Source organism: Scyliorhinus canicula, chromosome 9 (genome assembly GCF_902713615.1).
Source record: "Scyliorhinus canicula chromosome 9, sScyCan1.1, whole genome shotgun sequence".
NCBI lineage: Eukaryota > Metazoa > Chordata > Chondrichthyes > Carcharhiniformes > Scyliorhinidae > Scyliorhinus > Scyliorhinus canicula.
This window is the reverse complement of record NC_052154.1, coordinates 132,908,926-132,935,347: the sequence shown is the minus strand read 5'-3', so window position 1 is coordinate 132,935,347 and position 26,422 is coordinate 132,908,926. Positions and strand designations below refer to the sequence as shown.

Sequence of the window (26,422 nt, the reverse complement as noted above, 5' to 3'; positions counted from 1 at the left end):
TGTTTGAAGAGTTTGGATCACCTCTAAACGTTTCTGCCATTGTAGTGAGCACCTGCTCAGAACCTTCATAGCTTATTTTGTCATTCTGTTAAATGGATAGTTACTTGTTATTTCCATTTCAAAGCTTGAAAGTGTTCACAAATAAAATGTTTACATTTAAAATGAACGAATAACATTGTTCGGTGCAGTGTAACATTGCAGAATAAAGTGGTTGGAAATGAACATTTGCAAAACATTGCCCAATTGTAAGAATGATGAATCTGCATGTCAGATTTTATTTTGGATTTTTACGCCCAAGGTATCATTTGACAGTTTTAGTTACCCTATAAAAAAGTAACTGAGCTAAAAACAAAATCCATCCATAACTTAGCCATCAGTAGAAGCTAAGTGGAGCATTGGTTAAGCATTACCTAAGTCTTAGATTATCTTAAAAGTAAGACTCTATTTATTGCATCATTAATAACTAATTTTGAGAGTACAAGTGCATAGTAAAGAAGAATATGATTCCTAACATCATCACCACAAACAAATAAATAATTTGGTGCATGAATTACAATAACTCAACAGCAGTGAGGCCCAATCTAACATCAGTTCAGAATTACAATATCACTGTTCAGCTGAACTTACTATAGGATAACAGGAACTTGTAACTTAAAGAATGCAACACCTGCTTGGCAAACTGGTCCTTCACAGTTTGTACAGTGAAGAAACAAGTAGCCTTCACAACATTTTTGTTCAAACTCATATCATGGACAATGATAAATCTTCCACACTATTGATCTGTAAAATTCGCAAATGCATCTTTGCCTCTTGAATTGTTCTATGTAAGTCAACTCAATTCACAAAACTCAACCACAGCCTAGTCATTGGCAAAAAACCTATTAGAAAATTGGTTAAGTAGTGTTTTACTCATAGTTGTGATTTAGATTTCAAAAACCGAACAGAACACCATTGATGATTCTTGTACAAACTGTCAGTCACCTCATTGACTGCAATCGATTTTGGGTAGTCTTTTTATTAGAGAAGCTATTAAAAAGCAGCACTCTTTTACAGCAGCAAATTCAATGTTGCACTATGAGCTGCACTGTGGCCTAGTAAACTATTACTGATGATCAATACTTTAACTATGTGCATTTTAGATTTCCAATTATTCACACCCTTTCCAGGGTGTGAATCGTCAATTGGCATCATCCTGGAACAAAGCATCCACCACCTTAAAAATTCACTCCCTCCACCACGATGTACAGTGGCAGCAATGTCTACCATAGAAAATTGGAGCAGGAGGAGGCCATTCGGCCCTTTGAGCCCACTCCACCATTCATTATGATTGTGGCTGATCATCCAACTCAATAGCCTGATCCTGCCACCATGTCCTTTGATCCTCTTCACCCCAAATGCTATATAGCTGCTTCTTGAAAACATGCAGGGCTGTATTCTCTGTCGGTGGGATCCTCCGTTTCAGCGGCAGTTCACTCACAGAGCGAATTTCCTGAAGGAGAGGGTGCCCACAGTGGGAAACTCCATTGGCTGGCAGGCAGGACGGAGTGTCCCGCTGCCGGCGAGGATACGGCACGCCGGAAAACAGGTGCGGCGGGACAGAGAATCCCACCCACAATCTTTTGCCCTCACCTGTTTTCTGTGGTATCGAATTCCACAAGGTGACATGAATGGAATGACGTGCTGCTGACACCTTGTACTGAACATTTGCTGTCTTCCCAGAATCTCCTCTCATCTGCTTCAAACTAAAAAGACTCGTACAACAAAATTTCATTCAGTCTAAAATCAAGTAAGCTATTGATTGAGGGCAGCATGGTAGCATTGTGGATAGCACAATTGCTTCACAGCTCCAGGGTCCCAGGTTCGATTCCGGCTTGGGTCACTGTCTGTGTGGAGTCTGCACATCCTCCCCGTGTGTGCGTGGGTTTCCTCCGGGTGCTCCGGTTTCCTCCCACAGTCCAAAGATGTGCAGGTTTGGTGGATTGGCCACGATAAATTGCCCTTAGTGTCCAAAATTGCCCTTAGTGTTGGGTGGGGTTACTGGGTTATGGGGATAGGGTGGAGGTGTTGACCTTGGGTAGGGTGCTCTTTCCAAGAGCCGATGCAGACTCGATGGGCCGAATGGCCTCCTTCTGCACTGTAAATTCTATATATAAATTGTATTATTTAATCAGATCTTCACTTGATTTCTGAGCTTGTCCTTCCACCTAAATACCACAGAAGTATCCACTTTTTTAGACTTTCCTCTGTCAGTGACTTTCCCACCTAAGTAAGACCTGCCTTTTAACCCTTAGAATACAGTGTTCACACAAACTTGGTCACTCCTCAAATGGTCACAATGCTGGTTCCCAGTTAATCTCAGTTATTATCATTGTGAAAATAACTATCTCTGACATTGTGATGGGTTTGTAAACTGTTCTCTTTCCATCGGGAATGGTTAAGGTGTGTGTTAAAGTGTACACATCACCTGCTGAGATATTTCTATTAAGAGATTATTTGATAAATCAACTATGCCTCTTGCACTTGTTACAATAACACAAGGAATTTCCTCTTATTAGGAATAGAAATTTCTCTTGAACATTCACAACCAAGTTCATGAGAAACACTCTAATAAACTTTCTCTCGCAAATTTTCCAACATCCCTTCTGTAATAAATATGTTTCTAGGCTTCTGGTGAAAGGTGTTTGTTCCTGTGCTACTTCTTGCTGTAAATCTGTCGCCCTCTGTGCCAACATTGTAAATAATGAATATTTCCTTCATATTTACTTCTGGCTATGTTGTCACCAAGTGTCATTTTATGTAATGGGCACATATCACTTATATAGTTTACAGCTTTGAAAAATGGGAACCGATACTTTTTTCTGCCTCATCACTTTGAGTTTCTTTCTCCTTTTAACTGACGTTCAGGGTATATTTTTCCTCTCAGATTTGGTGGGTGCAATTTAACGACCGCATTGCATCCGGTGCAGATGCACCAGTTCAGTAGCAGGAAAGGCCAAAATCGAGGTTCGCGCTGGGCACGAATCAGTTTAATATCTAACCGGCCCGCTCCCGATGGGGAGTTCCGGATCACACCCAAATATGGCAAACATATCATTAACCCCCCTTGCATTAATTTTCCATCTCATTTGAGATATTGACGTCAAATGTAATGGCCTCCTGGGAATTAACCAGCACCCCAGTGAGAAATCACACTAGTGTTGTTTAATACTCCTTAAAAATGTGAAGCTGGTGCAATGGCTGCTGAGGGGAACTGAGGAGGTGAGTAGCCATTTCCATTTTCTGGAATAAAGCTCAAGGGCACGGGAGCTGCTGCCCCAGTGCTCGGGGGGGGGGGGGGTTGGGTGGTCGCTGGGGTGGGTGAATCCCTCAGGGGGTTGGGCTTGGGCGAGTGGCAGAAACGTTCCAGATCAGGGGTCGCGTCTGGGCCGGGGAGGTGGGGGGGGGGGGGGGCGCTTCTCGTCTGTGAGGCCTTCAAGTCATCTTTACATGTTAGGAACACCCATAACAGGGACAACTACAGCTGCTGCCTGTCTGTCCTGCCAAACACCTCCAGGAATGAGCCCTGCTCTTGGTTCTATGCTGAAAGTCACTGTAACCACCTTTGACTGTGAGAAGCCCCTAGCTTCACAGTTGAAGGCTATTGCTAATGAGGAATTGGCCTTGATTGTTGTGAGAGCTCTCAAGTGGATTCTTGTGGGTACATGTGTCATGTCTCAGACGATGATTATTGCATTGCATTTCAATCAAAACTTTGATGCTTAAACTCTAGAAGTGTCAACACCACAGAAGCAGTAGCCAACAATCAAACACTCAAGAGTTGGGCATTTGAGCACAGTCTCTCTAATGTTTCCAGCAGGGGTTTGGGGTCCAGGGGCTCCTGCTGTGACCGGGGGTGAGTGTGCAGAGTGAGGTTTTCCAGTACAACTGGCTCGGTGGATGACACTCTGAGAGAAGGTGAGACTGGGAAGGCTTGGGGGATTTGAGGGTCCAGCTATGGAAGCCTAATTTATTGTCGGTCTCTCTCCTTCTCCAATTCCTTATGCATATACAGAAATTAACAGGTTATGTCGGTCCCGCCCAGGCTGCCTTCGCGGTGCTCTGGCAGCCCAGGTGGTCAGCCAGGCAACCTGTAGGAGATGGCAGCAGTGTCACGCAGGCTGGAGGAGCATCTCATATACAGGGGGCCACAGTACACCCTGAAGACCCGGTTTCCCATCAAGCCAAGGAGGAACCCTGAGGGGGACGTCAGCAATGGCCCAAGGTGCACAGGCATTGTTGGTAATTTGAGGAGATGACGGACAGCATGTGCTGCAGGAGACTGCATCTCAACAAAGAGACAATGCGGCACCCCATGGAGGAGGAGAACACCCACTCAAGGTCGTCGTGAAGGTCACCGCATCCCTGAACATCTATGCAACTGGCTCAGGGACTTATGTGGCATTTCCAAAGCTACAGCCCGCAAATCCATTCTTGTGGTCATGGATGTCCTGTCTGCCTGGATTTCAGCCTAGAGTAACTTTGAGCTGGAGCAGGCCACCGAGATACCTGGACAGCAAGTCTCCACTATTGCCGGGATGTTGCAGGTCCAGAGGGCAATAGGTGGCATGATGCGTGCATTAGGGCATCAGGGACTGCCCTTTGTTAACAGGAAGGGGTTCCACCTCTCTGAATGTTCAACTCATGTGTGACCACCACCTCCGGATCATGCACGTATGTGTACAATTCTCAGATAGTGTACATGACAGCTACATCCTGGGACTCGGAGATCCCCAGCATCTTCAAGGACAACCTCATGATGACGGCTTGGCTCTTGGGGGATAAGGGGTACCCACTGAGATTCTGGCTGATGACGCCAGTGCGGAGGCCGGAGACTGAGACGGAATACCCGATATAATGAGGTCCATGTTGCCATCCATGCTATCATTGGGCTGTGCTTCAGACTGTTCAAAATGCTGACCAGATGCCTGGAACGCGCTGGTGGTGCATTGCAGAACACCCTCCAGAGGGCCTCCCTTTGTGGTGGTCTTCTGTGCCCTCCACAACCAGGTACAGCAACAGGGCAACATGCTGGTGGAGGAGGAGGAGGAGATGGACCAAAAGGGCCCAGGGAGGAGCTGCAGAAGGTGCTGGAGGATGGCGAGCAAGAGGTGGCAAGGATCCGACATGCCTGAGGGACCACAAAGGCATTTAGCCTCGCCCGATTCTCATAGGAGGAGGTTTTGTCCGGCAGCTCACCTCCTTGCCTTCAGTCCTCCCCAATCCCTCACCCCTCCAGTCCCCCAAATCCTCCCCTTCCCCTCTACTACCCTATTCTACCCACCAAGAGTCTGTGCAACATCACCCCAGCGAGCTTACACCCATCCTCTGAACGGGATCTGCATCGGCGACGTTCGATCTTGGACTGCCCTGCTTGGGGGTAGGGGGTGTGGGTACGGAGGGAAACAGGGGGTGAGCATGCAGAAAGTCCCATTGTGAAGTTTGACGTGACAGGGGCTCCACATGTATCAGGTGCAATATGTTTTAATAGTGAAAATTTGACATTTCCATTCCCCCTAGATACAGATAATGCCGCCCCTCCCTGCCCCTTCCATGCCCAATCAGTGCCCCTTTCTCTTCTTGATCTTTTGTCGTCTAGTGCTACGTCTAGCTGTGTCCACGCATGCACATCACAGGTGCTGCTTTCCGGGCCCTGTGACCTTTGATGGCCTTGGAGGACATCCTCTGGAGGGTCTGGATTCGAGTGCCATGGCCAACGTACCAGTGTCACTAGTGTGCCTTGCCACCCTGTTCTGCTCGCTGCCCTTGATATGCGCCAGTGTCATGAGGGAGGTGATTCAGAAGAACTGGAGACCGCCATCGTCTCCTTAGTGGCAAGCCCTGTGTTGGCCTCCAGTGCTTCCTCTTCCCTGATGGTGCCCGTAGGGTCCTTGGGTTCTCCATGGCATGGAGGGGCAGCTGGAGTGAGCTCCACAGGCCTCCGTGTTATCTGGCTCTGCCAGTCCTGGCAGCTCCCCATTGTCTTCACCATGATGTTGACGCCCTTAGCGATGCTCCTCAGTGACTGAGCCATGCCGTGCTGTGGCAATGTTCATCTTAATCTGGGACACGTCGCTCATCAACTGGAACATGATGTCGAGACCCTCCGACATGGTCGTCACAGACTGAGCCATGCCCTGGGCACCGCTACTCCAGGCTTTCAACTGCGGTCGCCACCCTAGCAGTGTTGGCCTCGGTGCCACGTGTTGTCAGCATAATTTTCTGCGGCCTTAGCCTTTGGGATTCCTCCAATGAGCTATGCACTTGCTCCAATGTCACTGGCACGCCCTCCTGAATCTCATGGCTATGTCCTATCATCTGCCTCAGCTCTGGGGTAACTTTATCCAGAGGCTCTGCATCTGACTGGGAATCAGCTGAGTCCGGAATCCAGCAGACATCCGACTGCGGATTCCCTTGGATGTTCCTGCCTCCACCTGATATGCATCAGCAGCTGACGGGTGCTGGCCAGATTGTGCCCCCGAGGTCTGCCCACTCATGTTTCCCCCTGAGGTGTGTGTCCCTGTACTGGTGGAAGGTGGGAGTGATAGCTGGGACGACTCAATGATGGACTCCTCTGAACTTTCCTCTGAGGTGGTCTCTTGGATTGCGGGGGTGGGGGGTAACAACTCCAGATGACCTGGCCCCATCAGATGGAGATCCTGCAAGACAATGGGCATGTGGTCAGTGAGGGGAAAGATCATTTTGTCTGACATGTTCAACTCACTTGTGACAGGTCATCTGGGTGTAGGGGCAGGGGACCCTCACCTCTGCAGCACAGGCGACCTCGCTGTCGGTGACTGCTCTCTCCTCGGGCAACCCCACAATCACCAGGGCCTTTTTCTCATAGAGGATGAGGGATCGAATCCCTGGTACTCCCCTCTCAATGGCCCTTTCCCGTTTATAATGGGCTATAATCTCTGTGGGGACCAAGGGCGCGACTCTCCGCACCACACGCCGGGTGGGAGAATCGCAGGAGGGCCTGACGAATCACACCACGCCGCCCTGGCACCCCCACGTGATTCACCCACCCCCCCCCACCACCCCCAAAATGGCGTGTCGCGTTTTGCGACAGGCCGCTTGGAGAATCGCCACTCGCCGTTTCTAACGGCGACCGGCGATTCTCCGGCCCAGACAGGCTGCGCGGCCTGCCAAATCCGACCGGTTCACGCTGGCGCCAACCACACCTGGTGGCTGCCGGCGTGAACATCACGCGACCGCTGCATGTGGGGCCTGTGGGGGGCGGAGGGAGGATCGAGCACCACGGGCCTGCTCAGGAGGTGTCTGGCCCGCGATCAGTGCTCACCGATCGTCGGGCCGGCGTCTCTAAAAGACACACTCTTTTCCCTCCGCCGCCCCGCAAGATCAAGCCGCCATGACTTCACTTAGGCGCCGCCGGCCGCGTCATTCCGGGCGTGCCGCTTTGACGCAAGCGTTAAGGCCCGGCGCGCAAAATTCACGCACTGCCGCTCCTAGTTCCCTGGGGGGGGGGGAGAATAGGGGGTGAGGAGCGGCCTCTTACTCCGGATTGAAACACTCCGGGTTTCACTCCGGCGTCAGCTGTTTGTCTCCCTTTGGGAGAATTTCACCCAAAGAGAGGGCATTGTGAGCCGCATGTTTGATGGCCGAGAGGTCTATTGCAGGTGGCATATGTGGGCACCACACCACACAGGGGCTGTGCTGGTGGGTGCCAGTGGGTTCTGAAGAGCCAGCACGAAGATAAGTGTCAGATGGAATACAATGTGGAAAAGTGTGAGGTTATGCAATTTGGTAGGAAGAATAGGGGCATAGATTATTTTCTAAATGGGAAAAGGCTTTGGAAATCAGGAGCACAACCTGACTTAGGGGTCCTAGAACATGGTCCTCTTAAGGTTAACATGCAGGTTTAATTGGCAGTTAGGAAAGCAAATGCAATGTTAGCAACCATGTTGCCCGGGCTAGAATACAAGACCAGGGATGTACTGTTGAGGCTGTATCAGGCTCTGGTCTGACCCCAACTGGAATATTGTGAGCAGTTTTGGATCCCGTATCTAAGGAAGGATGTGCTGGCCTTGGAGAGGGTCCAGAGGAGGTTCACAAGAATGATCCCTGGAATGAAGAACTTCCTATATGAAGAGCGATTGAGGACTCTGGGTCTGTATTCGTTGGATGAGGGGGGATCTCATTGAAACTTACAGGATACTGCGAGGCCTGGATAGAATTGACGTGGAGAGGAGATTTCCACTAGTAGAAGAAACTAGAACCCGAGGGCGCAGCTTCAGACCGAAGGGACGATCCTTTAAAACAGAGATGAGGAGGAATTTCTTCAGCCAGATGATGGTTAATCTGTGGAACACTTTGCCGCAAGGTGGTTATGCAAACCAAGTCACTGGGTGTCTTTAAGACAGAGATATATAGGTTCTTGATTAATAAGGGGATCAGGGGTTATGAGGAGAAGGCAGGAGAATGGGGATGAGAAACATATCAGCGATGATTGAATGGTAGATGTGATGGGCTGAATGGCCTAGTTCTGCTCCTATGTCTTATGGTCCTCCTACTCCCTCTCATCCACTGCGTCGGGAAGCCTGGCCAGGTGGCATCCCCAAATGAGGAGCAGGTTTGCGCGCTGCCATACTTGTATGTTGACTGGGAGTGCGTGGTGAGGGAGCGTTTAAAAGCAGCTCCCCCTTATTCACAGGGAGACATGAGTCGGGCGAATTAGACGACGAGACAGCCAGTAACAGCGAGAAGATTGTGAGAGCTATACAGGCCATGATCTTGCCAACATGGGTGTCAAGAAACACCCCGCCAATTGCACCCAAAATGACACTTAGAAATATTTCTGTTAAAGCGCCCTGTATCTTTTTACTTAATCTTCGCCTTTGATCAAATGTCCTCCCAGATGACCTACTTTGTTTGTATTTTTGTTCTAACTTTGGCCCTTGTCTATTCACATTCTGTCTTCCTATTTTAGCTTGATTTCTCTTTTACTGATCCTGTTACCTTATGTCAATCTGCTTTACAATTTGCTAATGACTCTTTAAGATGTCATTTCTGTTCCTTCTAGCTAACCCATTTTAAAGATGTAATAATAAGAATCTTTATTGGTGTCACAAATAGGATTACATTAACAATGCAATGAAGTTACTGTGAAAATCCCCTAGTCGTCTCACTCTGGTTCCTGTTCGGGTTCACAGAGGGAGAATTCAGAATGTCCAATTCACCTAACAGCACGTCTTTCGGGACTTGTGAGAGAAAACCGGAGCACCCGGAGGAAACCCACACAGACACGGGAAATTTGAAGAGTGACGGGGGAACAGATGCCAGGAGAGAGCTGATAACTTACCTTTGCAGCTCATTGGAGGTCGTTGGTCGTCTTCTTACATTGGATGGCGGTCCTCCTGCTCACACTGCCCGCACTGACAGCCTATGCCACTCCCTCGCCTCCCAGGTGGTATTGCTGATCCTGCTTGTGGTCTTGTGATGCCAACACACTGGGAGTGAAGCAGAGCGGGAGAAAACTGGAGAGCAGCCTGGAAAGATAAATGATGCAAAAACGCACCCCGAGAATTTGCGGCGTTCACACGGGGAAACCCACGAAGACTCGGCACAGACACTGACCCAAGCCGGGAATTGAACCTCGGTCCCTGGCATTGTGAAGCAACAGTGATAACCACTGTGCTACTGGTAATAAGAGATGATTTTATGAATTTGCACTCACAACAAAAAGTTTTGTGTCAATTGGGAATTCAGGTGGGAACTCAGGAAGTGCATTTTGTGTCACTAATCTGTAAAATCTAGGTCAATATTTTCAATTGTTCATTTCAGAATTTTTTGACAGCCTCGTGATGTAGATTTGTGAATTGTCAATGACCTAAATTCCACTGCCCATTAACCTATTCTTTCACATGTGTCTGCTGTAATTGTGGGACCATACGGCAACTTAAAGTTCAGGAGGTAAGACAATAATTAAAGATTCCCAGCAGTGGCACTTGAGGCATGTGGTAATAATATCAACATTTACATTACAATACTTTCTCAGCACAATCCATAACTTTCACATTTTGGGCGTGTTTAATGGGGTGTTTCTCAGCGCCTGCAGCATCAAGAAACCTGCCGCTATTTAACAGGATTTTTCCGTTTCTTGGCCTCCATGAGGAGCGCCACACCGAGATCAGACTTCCATGTTTTCCTCAACTCGCCAGTGCAGGAAGAGGTCTCGTGGATAGGACGTCATTTATAAATGCCATCCCGAACTTTCGATTCCCCCCCTGAGCCATCCCACCCCGGTCTCTGGACCACCCCCCCCCCCCCCCCCCCCCCCCCCGCCCCACAGTACCCAACTTGCACCTTAGGGGGTCCTTGAGCCCCGCATCACCCCACCTCTTAAGGGCAAGATACCCCTGGACTTGATCCCTGGCACCGGCAACTTGGCAGATGGGCACCTTGGAACTGCCATCCTGGCACCTCCTCTGCCAGCCTGACAGTGCCACACAGGTACCCTGGCAGTGTCACCCTGGCAGGGTGCCGGTAGAAGTACCAAGGTAGGACAGCACATCGCACAGTGGTTAGCATTGCTGCCTACGGCACTGAGGTTCCAGATTCGAATCCCGGTCCTGGGTCACTGTCCGTGTGAAATTTGCACATTCTCTCCATGTCTGCGTGGGTTTCGCCCCACAACCCAAAGATGTGCAGGTTAGGTGGATTGGCCAGGCTAAATTAACCCTTTGTAAAGAAAATGGGAAAAAACATAATTGGGTACTATAAATTTATAAAAATAAGAAGTGCCAAGGTGCCAGGCCAGCAATGCCAGTGGAGTGCCAGGGTACCACCCTGCCCAGAGTCAAACCAGCCGGGGTCTCTAATGGCCTGAGAGACTCCCAGATGTTGTTACCTGGCCCATTTTTGTGTGGATCAGTGCTAGACAGTGCTCTGGCAAAGTCTCTCAGGTGAGGCTGTTGGACCGGGATTCTCCCTTCTGGGGACTAAGTCTGCACGCCGGCGGGAAAACTGGCGCCAACCACTCCGGCGTCAAAAGCCTCCGAAAGTGCGGAATTCCGAGGGCTAGGTGGACGCCGGAGGGGTTGGCGCCACTCCAAAGGAATGGTGCGAGTTCACGCATGCGCCGAAGGGCCGGCATGATCTCGCGCATGCGCAGAACAGTTGCCGTGGTTCCGCGCATATGCAGACCACCAGCGTATTTTGCCGCATGCGTGAGTGGTTCTCTTCTCTGTGCCAGCCATGGCAGAGCCCTACAGGGGCCAGCACAAAAGGAAGAAGTGCCCTTTCGGAACAAGCGCAGATCGATGGGTGGGCCCCGATCGCGAGCCAGGCCACCATGGGGGCCCCACCCAGGGTCGGATTCCCCCCCCCCCCCCACATCCCAGAGGACCGCCCTCCCCCGACTTACGTGCCAGGTCCTGCCGGTACGTGAGTTGAGTGATTCACGCCGGTGGGACTGGCCAAAAATGGACAGCCTCTCGGCCCATCAGGGCCCAGAGAATTGCAGGGGGGGCCGCTGTCAACGGCCCCCAACCGGTGGCGGCCCCCAACCGGCGTGGCGGGAATTCCGCCCCCGCCCGAAAAACAGCACCGGGGAATACGGCAGCCGGCGTCGGAGCGGGGTTCACGCCGACCGCCCGGGGATTCTCCGACTCAGCGGGGTGTCGGAGAATCCTGCCCATGGTTCCTGGGCTTCGGGACAATAAAGTGCAGTCATATTTAAATCAGCCTAATGTTTCATTTAAATATGTTAATCTGGATCTCACGCAGCGAACGCAAGATCCGGATTACAAAGTCTTGCGAGATCTCTTTAAATTGCGCAAGGAGTTTTGAGCGTCGCAAATCTTGCAAAAGGCCTCTCGCGAAATTCAACTGCCTCATCGCTTCCCCAAAGTAGTCACAACTAGGCTGTTAAATTGCACCCAAAGAACCTCCAAAAAGCAGCACCTTGAATATGGTGGTCATTGCCTTTTCTCTCTTTTTTGTTCACAGTCTTTTTCCTTTCAAGGTTCACTCTCCTATTTTTCCTTTGGTTTCCTTCTTTTTTTCCCCAAAGTCATGTGGCACGATTTTCGGTTTCTGAGATGAAGCGTTGATGCCAACGCAGGATTCGTGGACATTCACGACAGCAAAACTGCCGCTGAACCTGGGTCATTTAAGCAACTGTTAAGGGGCTAGCGCTGGCATCACGTGGAACACAATCAATTCCAATCAAAAATGGTGTGGGATTCGTCAGGTCCGTGATTGGAGGCTGACAAGCTTCAGACGCATATACACACTGCACTCCTCACACACACCATCCCAGCCAACAAGATGGCACTGGTTGTGCTGGAGCGCACCCACACAGCTGACGTGCCGACTGGGGCCAGAGGGCCTGTTGCCCTAAGTTCACAGTGGGCTGTTAGCAGCGTGCACAGCTGCATGGTTGCCTTGCCGGCTGCGGCAATGGTGTTCCGTGCCCGTCCACCCCGACCCATCAGCCCACCCCCTAGTCAACACACTGCTACTCTCCCCAGCCCTGGCAGAAAACCCCCCCCCCCCCCCCCCCCCCCCCCCCACCGGCCAGCGGCACAACTATCATCAAACTATGGCTGTGTTGGACACTATCCATACCCCCTTTCCGTACCCCCTCTCCCTCAGCATCTAAGATGCTGGTTTCACGAATTTTAAAAGCACAAGTGAACCACGCCATTGGGAACTTGGCCATCGGAGGCAGAGCATCGCGGAGGGCCCAGAGAATACCAGGTCAGGCTCACTAATGACATGCAAACGGTGTTTACTGTACGTGCGTTCTGGACCATATTGTCACCACTGTCGAGGTGACAGGCAATTGCAATTTGTGGTCAAATCAGCGCCTGTCGCGATTTTGGCATCAGAACCTATTCTCCGTCCAATCACGATTTCGGCATCAGCCAACGGAGAATTCCGCCCATGTTCTCTCCTTTACTGGTTCTCTCTATCCTTCATGTGGTTTTGTCCACCACTCCCTCCTCGATTTGTACTTTTTCTTTCTCAGCCCCTCGCCTTTTCTAGTAATAATAATATTCTTTATTGTCACAAGCAGGCTTACATTAACACTGCAATGAAGTTACTGTGAATAGCCCCTAGTCGCCATATTCCAGCGCCTGTTCGGGTACACTGAGGGAGAATTCAGAATGTCCAAATTACACAACAGAACGTCTTTTGGGACTTGTGGGAGGAAACTGGAGCACACAGAGGAAACCCACACAGACACAGGGGGTTGGATTCTCCGCCCCGCCACATTTCTGTCTCACCTCGTCGTTGGGATTCTCCGATACGCCAGCTGGGGCAGCCCCACGCCATCGGGAAACCCCCGGGCTGCCGGCAAAACAAAACCTCCCGCCGGCGGAGAATCTAGCCCATGGAGTACGTGCAGACTCCGCACAGACAGTGACCCAAGCCGAGAATTGAACCTGGGACCGTGGCACTGTGAAGCAACAGTGCCAACCACTGTGCTACCATGCTGCCAGGAGTTACCTGTCCTCTTCTTCTGTTTGAATTCTGTAGAATTTTAGAGGGTAGCTAATGTTATGTGGATTACCAGGACACTATTAATTATGATAGTGGTCCTCAAGAAAAGACAGAGTCAAACCATCGACTCATCACTTTTAGCTCAAGATGTTGGGAAAAACTTCAGCCATGTATCTTGCATAGACATGCTGGCTTCACCATAGTTGCAAAAAGGACCGTTCCTTGTGCCTCCCATTCCTATTAATATCGTAGTTGTTCATTGCTATGTTGGGTGTGAAGCATTAGAGAAATTTGTTCTGATCCCTCGCCCATTTGGATTGCAAAAATGCTACTTTCGGGTATGTAGCTTACAGGTAACCCTGAATTGCAATTTCCCCGAGTTACTGTCACATCCAAAGTTATGTCTGTCATTGTGGGTGATGTGTTGGGTACTCTGGATCCGTGGAGACTGCGTCTACCTCAGCAGTAACACATACAGGCTACCAACACTTGAAATAGTACAACACTATTTTGTTAAGCTAGAAACTGTTGAACATACTTTCACTGTGGGTTGACACTATGTTAGATTAAACTAAAGACCTATCCTAACCAGTCTATACTCTCAGCACATGGTAAAGATCTGCGCTACAAGCTGTGAGCTCTGTCCTTCTGAGAGGCTGCATCCCGAATGAGCAGGAAAACTGATGCCCTCTGTCTTTATAGTGAGTGTGCTCTAACTGGTGATTGGCTGCGGTGTTGTGTGTGTTGATTGGTCTTGCTGTGTGTCAATCAGTGTGTGTGTCTGCACCATGATATACTGGTGTGTATTATGACAGGGGGGACTTCAGTGGTGGTATCCAGAGAGCAGTCGCACATGAGGTGTCCCCCGCCAGAGTACCTTAATTGTGGCCCTATTCGCCTGGATTTGGGGAGGAACTTTGTTAGTTTGATGGTGTAAGAGTCTCACGTAAAAGGAATGCTTAGTAAGTATAAAACCAGGTAGCAGAAAAATAAAGAATCGTTGTCGGGCTCGGGAGCTTCGAAAACATCACCTGCTGAGAAAATGGCGGCAGCTTCTGCTGTGCCTTTGGCCACTCCACTAGCCGCTGAGATGCTCACAGACATCTTGGCAGTGGAACTTAAGAAATTGCGGCAGGCTGTCTCTGAAGACCCCAACAGAGCAATCGAAGGGGGCCTAACAAAAAACAGATTTGACAGTAAAGGCCCAGAGTGCAGTGCTAAAGGATGTGGATGCAGCCTTTCAAGGCAGAGTGATCAGACCCCTCTCTGGAAGCGGAGATGGCACGGATGGCTGGCGTCAACAAGGTGCTGAGGGCCACGGTCAATGATCTGGTGAATCGCTCCAGAAGGTAGAATTTGAGAATTGTTTGGCTGCCAGAGAGTCTGGGAGGTCCGAACCCAACAAAATGTTTGTCGCAGCTGTTTGTGCAGATGGTGGGGGAGAGTGGAATGGCTTCGACTCCCGAACTGGATCGAGCCCACAGGTCACTCAGGCAGAAGCCCCGTTCTGGTGAACCACCGCGGGCAATCATTGTGCCTTTTCACAGTTACCAAGAAAAGATCCTGTGGAAGGACCATCGGGACTATAAATGGAAGGGCCACGTTGTATGAGGAACGGTTGAGGACTCTGGGTCTGTACTCGCTGGAGTTTAGAAGGATGAGGGGGGATCTTATTGAAACTTACAGGATACTGTGAGGCCTGGATAGAATCGACGTGGAGTCGATGTTTCCACTTGTAGGAAAAGCTAGAAGAAGAGGACACAATCTCAAACTAGAGGGACGATCCTTTAAAACAGAAATGAGGAGGAATTTCTTCAGCCAGAGGGTGGTGAATTTGTGAAACACTTTGCCGCAGAAGGTTATGGAGGCCAAATTACTGAGTGTCTTTCAGACAGAGATGGATAGCTTCTTGATCAATAAGGGGATCAGGGGTTATGGAGAGAAGGCAGAAGAATGGGGATGAGAAAAATATCAGCCATGATTGAATGGCGAGGCAGACTCGAAGGGCTGTGTGGCCTAATTCTGCTCCGATGTCTTATGGTTTTATGGTCTTATTATAAAGCTCTGCTAGGATGTGGGAGCCTAACTGGCTAAGAGGCGTGCAACATTCAACAAAGCCAAGGCCATGGTTTGCAGGAACAACATTCAATTTGCTGTGGAGTACCCTGCGCATCTCCGAATAACTTAAGAATTGAAAGATTACTATTTTGAAACAGAAGCAGAAGCTTGAACTGGGGTTGAGCTAACTATGAACTGTATTTGTTGTGAGATGTCTGTTTGGGGGTGGACGGATGATATTTGGGATGCGTTGGGGTGCCAGCTGGGATGTGGAGTTTGCACTTGGATTTTAAGTACGGGGTTAAGGATTCAGTTTGGGGGTGGATGGAGGCGAGCAATTGTAGAGGTACTAGTTAGAGGGCCTAGAGGGCCTTGGTTACAGCTTTGCTTCTGTTTCCCCGCAACGTTTATGTGAAGCCTGGTGCTGGTGGCCACTCTGAGGATATGGGGACAGTTCAGGCAAAATTTTAAGTTGGGTGCCATGTCAATGTTAGCCCCAATCTGCAGAAATCATCGCTTTGGCCTGGCAGTCTTGGATTCGTCATTTGGGTTATGGGGAAGGAAGGGGTTGGAGCGGTTTGGGGACATGTTTATAGAGGGGAAGTTCACCAGTATTGAAGATTGGTTGGGTAAATTCCAACTTTCAAAGTCTATTCTATTTAGGTTTTTTCAGGTGAGTGACTTTTTACGCACAAAGATACTGTCGTTCCCCTTGGCACCACTGACCTTTGTGTTGGACAGGGTCCTTTTGCCAGCTGAGTTAGGGGAGGGGAAGATTTTGTCAGTGGAGCAAGATCTGCTGGATGGGGTAAAGAGGTAGTGGGAGAGGGAGCTGAGTCTGCTTTCTGATGGGGGGCTGCTGAGTGAGGGTCTTCACAAGATCAACTCCACCTCCTCATGTGCTGCTCAGCTTGATTCAGTTCAAAGTGGTGCAGAGGGCATATCTGACCAGGGCACGGGTGAGTGGATGTTTTCTCAGAGTGGAGGATAAGTGCAAGTGTTGTTCTTGGAGGCCGATGAATCAAACACACATGTTTGATTTGATTTGATTTGATTTATTATTATATATGTTTTATTATACAGTGAAAAGTATTGTTTCTTGCATGCTGTACAAACAATGCATACCGTACATCAGGAAGGAAGGAGAGACTGCAGAATATAATGTTACAGTTATAGCAAGGTGTAAAGGAAAGATCAATTTAATACGAGCTCGGTCCATTCAAAAGTCTGATGGCAGTAGGGAAGAAGCTGTTCTTGAGTCGGTTGGTACGTGACCTCAAACTTTGGTATCTTTTTCCTGACGGAAGAAGGTGGAAGAGAGTATGTCCGGGGTGCGTGGGATCCTTGTGGAGAATGTGATTCACACTGGATTATAATCTGTATATACATGTGTCTGTATTGTAAGTGCAGTTGCACTACATGTTCTCCAGGGGGAGTATCTCTGGGAATGCTCGAGTTGTACAGGGCTTCCCCCTTGGCTCTGCCCAGGACTCCTCCCCTGGAAGCTGCTGTATAAAAGATCAGTGCCACATGGTCAGCCGGCCAGTTCACCAAAAGTTCAATGGTTAATAGGCTGGCTCTGTTGTGAGTATATTAAAACCGCTATTCTAATCCTACAAGCATGTGTCCGTAGAATTGTTGGTTCCAGCAATCCTTAATTATGCTGGCTGCCTTTCCGAGGCAGCGGGAATTATAGATAGAGTCAATGGATGGGAGGCTGGTTTGCGTGATGGACTGGGCTACATTCACAACCTTTTGGAGTTTCCTGCAGTCTTGGGCAGAGCAGGCTCCATACATAGAACAGTACAGCACAGAACAGGCCCTTCGGCCCTCGATGTTGTGCCGAGCAATGATCACCCTACTTAAACCCACGTAACCCGTAACCCAACAATCCCCCCATTAACCTACGGGCAATTTAGCATGGCCAATCCACCTAACCCGCACATCTTTGGACTGTGGGAGGAAACCGGAGCACCCGGAGGAAACCCACGCACACACGGGGAGGATGTGCAGACTCCACACAGACAGTGACCCAGCCGGGAATCGAACCTGGGACCCTGGAGCTGTGAAGCATTGATGCTAACCACCATGCTACCGTGAGGCCAAATCAATGGCCTCACGGTATTGTGACGACATACGACATACGGCCTCACAACATACCAAGCTGTGAGACAACCAGAAAGAATGCTTTCTATGGTGCATCTGTCGAAGTTGGTGAGGGTCGTAGCTGACATGCCAAATTTCCTTAATCTTCTGAGAAAGTAGAGTCGTTGGTGGGCTTTCTTAACTATAGTGGCGGCATGAGGGGACTAGGACAGGTTGTTGGTGATCTGTACACCTAAAAACTTGAAGCTCTCGACCCTTTCTACTTCGTTTCCATTGATGTAGACAGGGGTATGTTCTCCACTACGCTTCCTGAAGTCGCTGACAATCTCCTTTACTTTGTTGACATTGAGGGAGAGATTATTGTTGTCGCACCAGTTCACCAGATTCTCTATCTATTTCCTGTACTCTGTCTCGTCATTGTTTGAAATCCGACCTACTACGGTGGTGTCGTCAACAAATTTGAAAATCAAGTTGGAGGGGAATTTGGCCACATGGTCATAGGTGTATAAGGAGTATAGTAGGGGGCTGAGGACACAGCCTTGTGGGGCACCGGTGTTGAGGATGATCGTGGAGGAGGTGTTGTTGCCTAACCTTACTGATTGTGGCCTATGGGTTAGAAAGTTCAGGATCCAGTCGCTGAAGGAGGAGCCGAGGCCAAGGCCACGGAGTTTGGAGATGGGTTTCTTAGGAATGATGGTCTTGAAAGCTGAGCTGTACTCGATAAATAGGAGTCTGACATAGGTGTCTTTATTATCTAGGTATTCCAGGGTAGAGGGCAGGGCCATGTAGATGGCGTCTGCTGTGGACCTTTTGCAGCGGTAGGCGAATTGTAGTGGATCAAGGCAATCCGGGAGGCTGAAGTTGATTCGTGCCACGATTAACCTTTTGAAGCACTTCATGATGATGGATGTCAGAGCCACTGGACGACAGTCATTAAGGCACGCTGCTTTACTTTTTTTTGGTATAGGAATGATGGTCATCTTCCTGAAGCAGTTAGGCAGATAGGGGCCTCATATTGTTGTAAAGAGAGGTTGAAGATGTCTGCGAATACCCCTACCAGCTGATCCGCGCAAGACCTGAGTGCTCGTCCGGGTACCCCATCCCGGCCAACATGTTCTGGTCATTCCCTAAACTTGTATGCTTTTGGGTCTCCTTCTTGAACACCATGTCAGCAATTCTTGAGATTGAGCTAGAGCCTTGCCCGCTGGTGGCTATTTTTAGGGGTGAAGGCGGAGGCTCTCGCCTTTGCCTCATTAATAGCCCAGAGGTGAGTTCTGTTTGGGAGGAGGATTCTGGTTCCGCCAAGTGCTTCGTCCTGGTTGAGTGACCTTATGGAGATTTTGTACTTGGAGAAGGTGAAGTACTTCATGAGAGAGTTGGCAGGAGGGTTCTATTCGAGATGGCAGCCTTTCATTTCCTATTTCAGAGAGTTGGTCCACCGTCAGATGTTAGCGGGGGTTGGAGCGGGGGGGGGGGGGGGGGGGGGGGGGGGGGTTCTGGTTATGATTTGTTTGCTTTCTGTGGGGGGGTGGGTTTGGGAGGGAGGAAGTTTGGAATTGTATTTGTTCTGTGTTTTGGTTTTTATTGTGTTATAATGAAAAATCTTCTCAATAATTTTTTTTTTAATGTCTGTCGTTGCTCCCGATATACCTTCAGTAACCCCAATTGAAACAGGATTGGTTTCCTTGTATTGTGATAAGGAAAGAGGGATGGGTTGGGCAATGAGATGACTTATCGTAATGGCATAACATTTGCTGATATGTGATAGAAGCCCAGATTTGAATAGCTCTATCTGCCTTCGCATGGTGGTAGTGCCACACTACACAATAGGGCATGCCCTTACCAATCAGAAAATACTTTTTTTTTAGAAAATATTTTATTGAAACATTTGTAATTTTCACAGTCTACAGTTTAACACTGTAACATTCTTTAAACAACCGCGCGGGCCGATGCACGCAAAAAAACAAAAGACCACATCCCCTACTACCCCGCCCTATTTCCTAATTACCTATATGCTAAGTTCCCTGTCCTTATCTTACACTACCATGCCTCCCATTTCCTCCCCCCGCCTCTTTTCCCCTTCTCCCATTAATGCTGATGTTCAATTTTCCTTGAAGAAGTCGATGAACGGCTGCCACCTCCGGGTGAACCCCTGAATTGAGCCTCTCAAGGCGAACTTAATCTTTTCCAACCTTAGAAACCCTGCCATGTCACTAACCCACACTCCTGACTTTGGGGGCTCCGAGAGCCTCCATCCCAACAAAATCCATCTCCAGGCCACCAGGGAGGAGAAGGCCAGAACATCGGCCTCCACCCCCCCCCCCCCCCCCCCCCCCCCCCCCCCTCGGCCCCAAATGTCGCCAATTCTGGACTCAGAGTCACCCTCCCATACCTCTGACATAACATCCGCAAATCCCTGCCAGAATCCCCTCAACTTCGGACACGCCCAGAACATAAGTACATGATTCGTCGGGCTTTCCCCACAGCGTCCGCATCTATCCTCCACTTCCTCAAAAAACCATAGTCCAAAATGTGCAGGTTAGGTGGATTGGCCATACTAAATTGCCCTTAGTGTCCAAAAAGGTTAGGTGGGGTGACTGGGTTACGGGAATAAGGTGCTCTTTCCAAGGGCCGGTGCAGACACGATGGGCCGAATGGACTCCTTCTGCACTGTAAATTCAATGATTCTATGGCAGATGTGATGTCAAAATTTAAAGAAGGGTAGATGCAAGCAATTTTGTGAAGATGAAGGATATGTTAACAAGCTTGTACCAAGGGAAATCTCATAAAATGTTACATTCTACCCACTTTCCTGTATGTCTCAGAAACCTGGACAATAAATAAAGATCTGTGGAAGAAAGTAGAGGCCTTTGAAATGTGGATGCACATACGTGTGCTACTATTCCATTTACGGACCATAAGACCAATGAAGAGGTGCTTGAAATTGGAAGAATGAAAAGAATTCTGAAAAGTGACATCCAAAGAAGAAAATGCCAGTATTGTAGCCATTTGATCAGGGCCGAATAGTAACAGGGATCTCTATGAGATGGCAAAGTGGAGCACAGTAGAAAGAGATGTCAATGTAGGCATAGTTGGGTAATAGATATCAGAGTGGTTGTAAACGAGCTACAGAGGATGTGAGGATGGTGCAAGACAGACAAGTGTGGCATACCATTACAGCAAATCTCCAGGTGGGAATAGCTACAGGCAGTAACAGCCGGAGCTTTCAGAATTATTTTTTCTGGTGGTAGCCCACAAATTACACGATTATAGCAAATCTTTGAGATAATGTGTGTCACATTGTTGGATTTTTTGGGGGTCACTAACCAATGGTAAATTTCTAAAATAACGCACATTTGCAGAAGATACTCACCATTGATGAGTTTGTCTAGTGCCTCTGGAAACACAGGAGCAGGCTGAAAACTACAACTCCCATGGCACAGGCCCACAAGATGTGTCAATGGATGCAGAATCATTTCAGCTCCCTTAGTCCAGGAGAAATGTTCAGCCCCAGAACTAAAGCAGAACTCTAGCCCAGGGTGAAATACAACCCCATATAGGGAACATAATTTAAATGGCTAACTTGAAGTGTAAGTTTTTGTAGAATGTTTTCAGTATTTTGCCTGATTCATTTTGTGGTAGTTTCTGATCCGGCACTACAAGCACCAAAAAATACCACACTAAACTTGCCCACAACACAGGGGGTTAGGTACGTTTTGGCACAGCCATTTGGGCGCGGCCATTGTGGCGCGGCCGTTTTGGCGCCAGCTGTTTTGACGCCGGCTGTTTTGGCGCCGGACGTTTTGGCGCAAAAATAACATTTCTTTATTTGTGAATTAGCCTCAGTTGAGTTGGCTGCTGGTGCGGGTGCGTTGAGTTGGGTGCTGGTGCGTTCTATCACCATCTTTTTATATATTTTTTAACTAAACCAATTCGCATACCCATATGATGGCTGAGGCAGTATCAACGAAACGTGGTAAAGAAAAATTTGTTCATAACGGATTCCTTTACGTCTTTGACAAAACAAGCAAAGGTGACAGCGAAGTGAAATTTTGGCGTTGTGAGCAAAAAAACCGGTGCAAAGCACGGCTCCATACTAAAGCTGCAAACGTGGTGAGGCAGCTGAACAGCCATTCGCATGATGCTTCTGCTGCACAAGTAGAGGTTGCACTCGTGAAAACTAAAATAAAAAAGAGAGCACAGGAAACCCTTGAGGCACCGACTGTAGTTGTTAATGAATGTTTGACAGACATATCCCAAGCTAGTCTACCAGCCATTCCTAATATATCTGCTTTGAGGAGAATGATAAGCAGAAAGCATAATTATGTATTGAACGCCCCCACCAATCCAAGTGATTTACAACAATTGATTGTGCCAGAATGCTACAGGATATATGTCCCTCAACCAGGAGTGGAAGAAAATTTTTTACTTTGTGATAGCGGACCAGGTCACGACCGGATATTAATCTTCGGAAGACAGAGCTGGCTACAGCACTTATTGGCATCTGATATGTGGTTTGCAGATGGCACATTCAGTATTGCTCCCAGCCTCTTTTCTCAGATTTATGTAATTATGGTAAAAAAACACGGAGGAGTTACTCCTACGGTTTATGCTCTTTTGCCCAACCAGCAACGCACCACATATGCGAGAATGTTCGCATTATTGAAAGAAATCGAACCCAACTTGAAACCCAGTTCAATCGTCTGTGATTATGAACAAGCTGCGCACAGTGCTATGAAAGACATATTCCCTGATGTTCAAATAAAAGGATTTTTTTTCATTTAGCTCAAAATAGGCAAAAACATCTAGCTAGTATGGGGTTCTGTAGTTTGTATAACACTGATCCAGATTTTGCGTTAAAAGCTAAAATGATTATTGCCATTGCCTTTGTACCTTTGAACAAAATCGATGAATATCTGGATGCTTTAGCGACCCAACTGCCGCAAGAACTTCAAGATTTACTCAACTGGTTTGAAGATACATATGTTGGTCGTCTGAACAGACGAGGAAATGGTAGACGAACACCTTTATTTCGCCCTGAGATTTGGAACCTTTATCAGAGAACATTAAACGGGGAAGACCGCACAAACAATAATGCGGAGGCAGCCCACCGTCGATTGAAATATGAACTTGGCATGCATCATCCCACCATATGGAAACTAATTGATGGCCTGCGTAAAGTACAGAAAGGTAGAGATGCATATTATGAAAGGTTACTAGCCGGCCATGAACCGCCACAAAAACTAAAAAAGTATAGAGATGCAGATAAAAGAATACATGAAACTGTTCTTAAATTTGAAAACATGGATGCTATCGAGTACTTGAGGAGCCTTGCTCATAATTACCAAATGAACTAAACTAAAGGTTTTTTAACTTTAGTTTTTAACTAAATGAACTAATTTAAGGTTTTTAACTAAATGAACTAATTTAAGGTTTTTAATTTACAATAAAGATAAAAGAATACATGAAACTGTTCTTAAATTTGAAAACATGGATGCTATCGAGTACTTGAGGAGCCTTGCTCATAATCACCAAATGAACTAAACTAAATGAACTAATTTAAGGTTTTTAAATTTACTTGCAACAATTTGCAACAATTTACTAGCCACAAAAACTAAAAGAATTTCTGTCGTCTGCGCCCAAACGGCCGCGCCAAATTGGCTGCGCCCAATTGTCCCATGGCGCCCAAACGGCTGCGTCCAAACGGCCGCGCCAAAACGGCCGCGCCCAATTGTCCCATACCGAACACAGGACTCTTTTCTCTCATTAAATCACGGCCATTATAGCTGATCTAATTCAAATATGACTCTGCTAATTTATTCATTGTCATTTCTAGGCTTATATCCAATGAAATGACGATGCCACTGTCGTGCTAACTGTTTATTTTTTCACATGTAGGTCTTAAGCAGAGGAATTCCCCAGCTGTTGCTCCTACTTAGTTACCTGAGCTCCACTTCTACCTCGGCCAAAAAAAGTCACAACATACAAGGTAAACGTTTCTGCAGTCCATGCATTTTAGTGTACAGCAAACAGTATTTACCAACCCACCGGCTTTTCAGCAAAGGAGTGCCTCGGAGATAGAGGGCAGCATTTACCAGCTGTCCCACGCCGGTGCACGGCTTTCCGGGCGACAAGAGGTACAGTCAACGGGAAATCACGTTGACAGTGGGAGGACCAGTGGTTCCTGGAAAACATGCGGCGGGGTGGTTGGTAAATCCCGCCCAGAGTTCTAACGTCAGCAATTTGGTGCATGGGAATTCAATGGCGCGGGGGGGGGGGGGGGGGGGGGGGGGGGGTCAGTCTGAGAGGGGGATTGTCGGACTGGGTCGCAGCAGGCGGAGCTGTGGGAGGGGGAGTGGAAGGGAGTAGGCAGTCGGATGGGGAGTGGGGAGTCGGGAGAGGGGGTCAGGTTGGGTGTGCGGGTGATGTAGTTGTTCCCCTGGGGTTGTGGTTGTGTGTGATGTCTGGTGCAAGGCTAGGTCTGGGTGTTTAAATAGTTACTCTGGAGTTAGAAGTTTCTTTTTCCTTCTAACTCTTTCAGCGGAACTATTAGAGTAAAACTTAAAGAACCATCTAAAGTTAGTACGAAGTCTTACAACACCAGGTTAAAGTCCAACATGTTTGTTTCAAACACTAGCTTTCGGAGCACTGCTCCTTTCTCAGGTGAATGAAGAGGTATGTTCCAGAAACATATATATAGACAAATTCAAAGATGCCAGACAATGCTTAGAATGCGAGCATTAGCAGTGATTAAATCTTTACAGATCCAGAAATAGGGGTAACCCCAGGTTAAAGAGTGTGAATTGTCTCAAGCCAGGACAGTTGGTAGGATTTCACAAGCCCAGGCCAGATAGTGGGGGATGAATGTAATGCGACATGAATGCCAGGTCCTGGTTGAGGCTGCACTCATGTGTGCGGAACTTGGCTATAAGTTTCTGCTCAGCGATTCTGAGTTGTCGCGCGTCCTGAAGGCTGCCTTGGAGAACGCTTACCCGGAGATCAGATGCTGAATGCCCTTGACTGCTGAAGTGTTCCCCGACTGGAAGGGAACATTCCTGCCTGGTGATTGTTGCGCGATGTCCGTTCATTCGTTGTCGCAGCGTCTGCATGGTCTCGCCAATGTACCACGCTTTGGGACATCCTTTCCTGCAGCATATAAGGTAGACAACGTTGGCCGAGTCGCACGAGCATGTACCGCGTACCTGATGGGTGGTGTTCTCACGTTAATGGTGGTATCCATGTCGATGGTCTGTCACGTCTTGCAGAGATCGCCATGACAGGGTTGTGTGGTGTCGTGGTTGCTGTTCTGAAGGCTGGGTAATTTGCTGCAAACAATGGTTTGTTTGAGGTTGCGAGGTTGTTTGAAGGCAAGTAGTGGGGGTGTGGCAAGATGTTCATCTTCATCGATGACGTGTTGAAGGCTGCAAAGAAGATGTCGTAGTTTCTCCGCTCCGGGAAAGTACTGGACGATGAAGGGTACTCTGTCGGTTGTGTCCTGTGTTTGTCTTCTCAGGAGGTCGGTGCGGTTTTTTGCTGTGGCGCATTGGAACTGTCGATGGATGAGTAAAGCGCCGTACCCCGTTCATATGAGGGCATCTTTCAGCGTCTGTAGATGTCTCTTACGCTCCTCCTCGTCTGAGCAGACCCTGTGTATACGGAGGGATTGCCCATAGAGTAACTCTTACAGCACCATTTTCATAGGTCATAATGCCACACATTTCACAAAGGCATTCAGACAGTCTCAGGCTGCAGCTGGTTGTTATTATCAGCGGACAAGCCAGTCCATAGAACATAGAACAGTACAGCACAGAACAGGCCCTTCGGCCCTCGATGTTGTGCCGAGCAATGATCACCCTACTCAAACCCATGTATCCCCAACCCAACAACCCCCCCAACCTTACTTTTTAGGACACTACGGGCAATTTAGCATGGCCAATCCACCTAACCCGCACATCTTTGGACTGTGGGAGGAAACCGGAGCACCCGGAGGAAACCCACACACACACGGGGAGGACGTGCAGACTCCACACAGACAGTGACCCAGTCGGGAATCGAACCTGGGACCCTGGAGCTGTGAAGCATTTATGCTAACCACCATGCTACCGTGCTGCCCCAAATGTTACATAAAGCTACAGGTCTCCTTGCAGTAGATGGACCACGCTTATCTGAGTCCTGGTTAATTCATTGACATAATGAAGACAGTTCCCCACAGTTACTATCAGGTGGGTGTTCCAGGACGTGCAATTTTGCTTGCCACCACTTTGTTGGGCATGCCATCTGTTGATTACTGAGGCATGGCTTCTTTCTTAAGTTTTCTTAGAACATTGCATAATTAATCTATGAAAACCTCTTGTAATCATAGAATCCCTCCAGTGCAGTTGGAGGCCATTTGGCCCATTGAGTCTGTACCGGCCCTTGAAACGAGCATACTACTGTACCCCACGCTTCCACCCTATCTCCATAACCCAGTAACCCCACCTAACCTTTTGAACACTGAGGGCCAATTTAGCATGGCCAATCCACCTAACCTGCACATCTTTGCATGTGGAAGGAAATCGGAGCACCCGGAGGAAACCCATGCCGCCACGAGAGAAAGTGCAAACTCCACACAGTCATCCGGGTCCCTGGAGCTGTGAGGCAGCAGTGCTGACCACTGTGCCACCGTGCCGCCCAAATGTTGAACACTTTTTTAAAAATCTTTTCTTAACAATCTGTGCTGTAAGGAGAACAGATCCAGCTTCTCTCGTTCTTC

The 26,422-nt window shown here is 48.5% G+C and overlaps 1 protein-coding gene across 1 annotated transcript in view; it reads left to right on the top strand.

The window, feature by feature from the left end:
• Positions 1 to 26,422, top strand: part of LOC119971714 (eosinophil peroxidase-like) — a 110,321-nt gene that overhangs the window by 14,282 nt on the left and 69,617 nt on the right. The window contains exon 2 of the mRNA XM_038807646.1: positions 23,569 to 23,659. Within this exon, the coding sequence (XP_038663574.1) occupies positions 23,569 to 23,659 (91 nt within the window). The remainder of the gene's footprint in view (positions 1 to 23,568; positions 23,660 to 26,422) is intronic.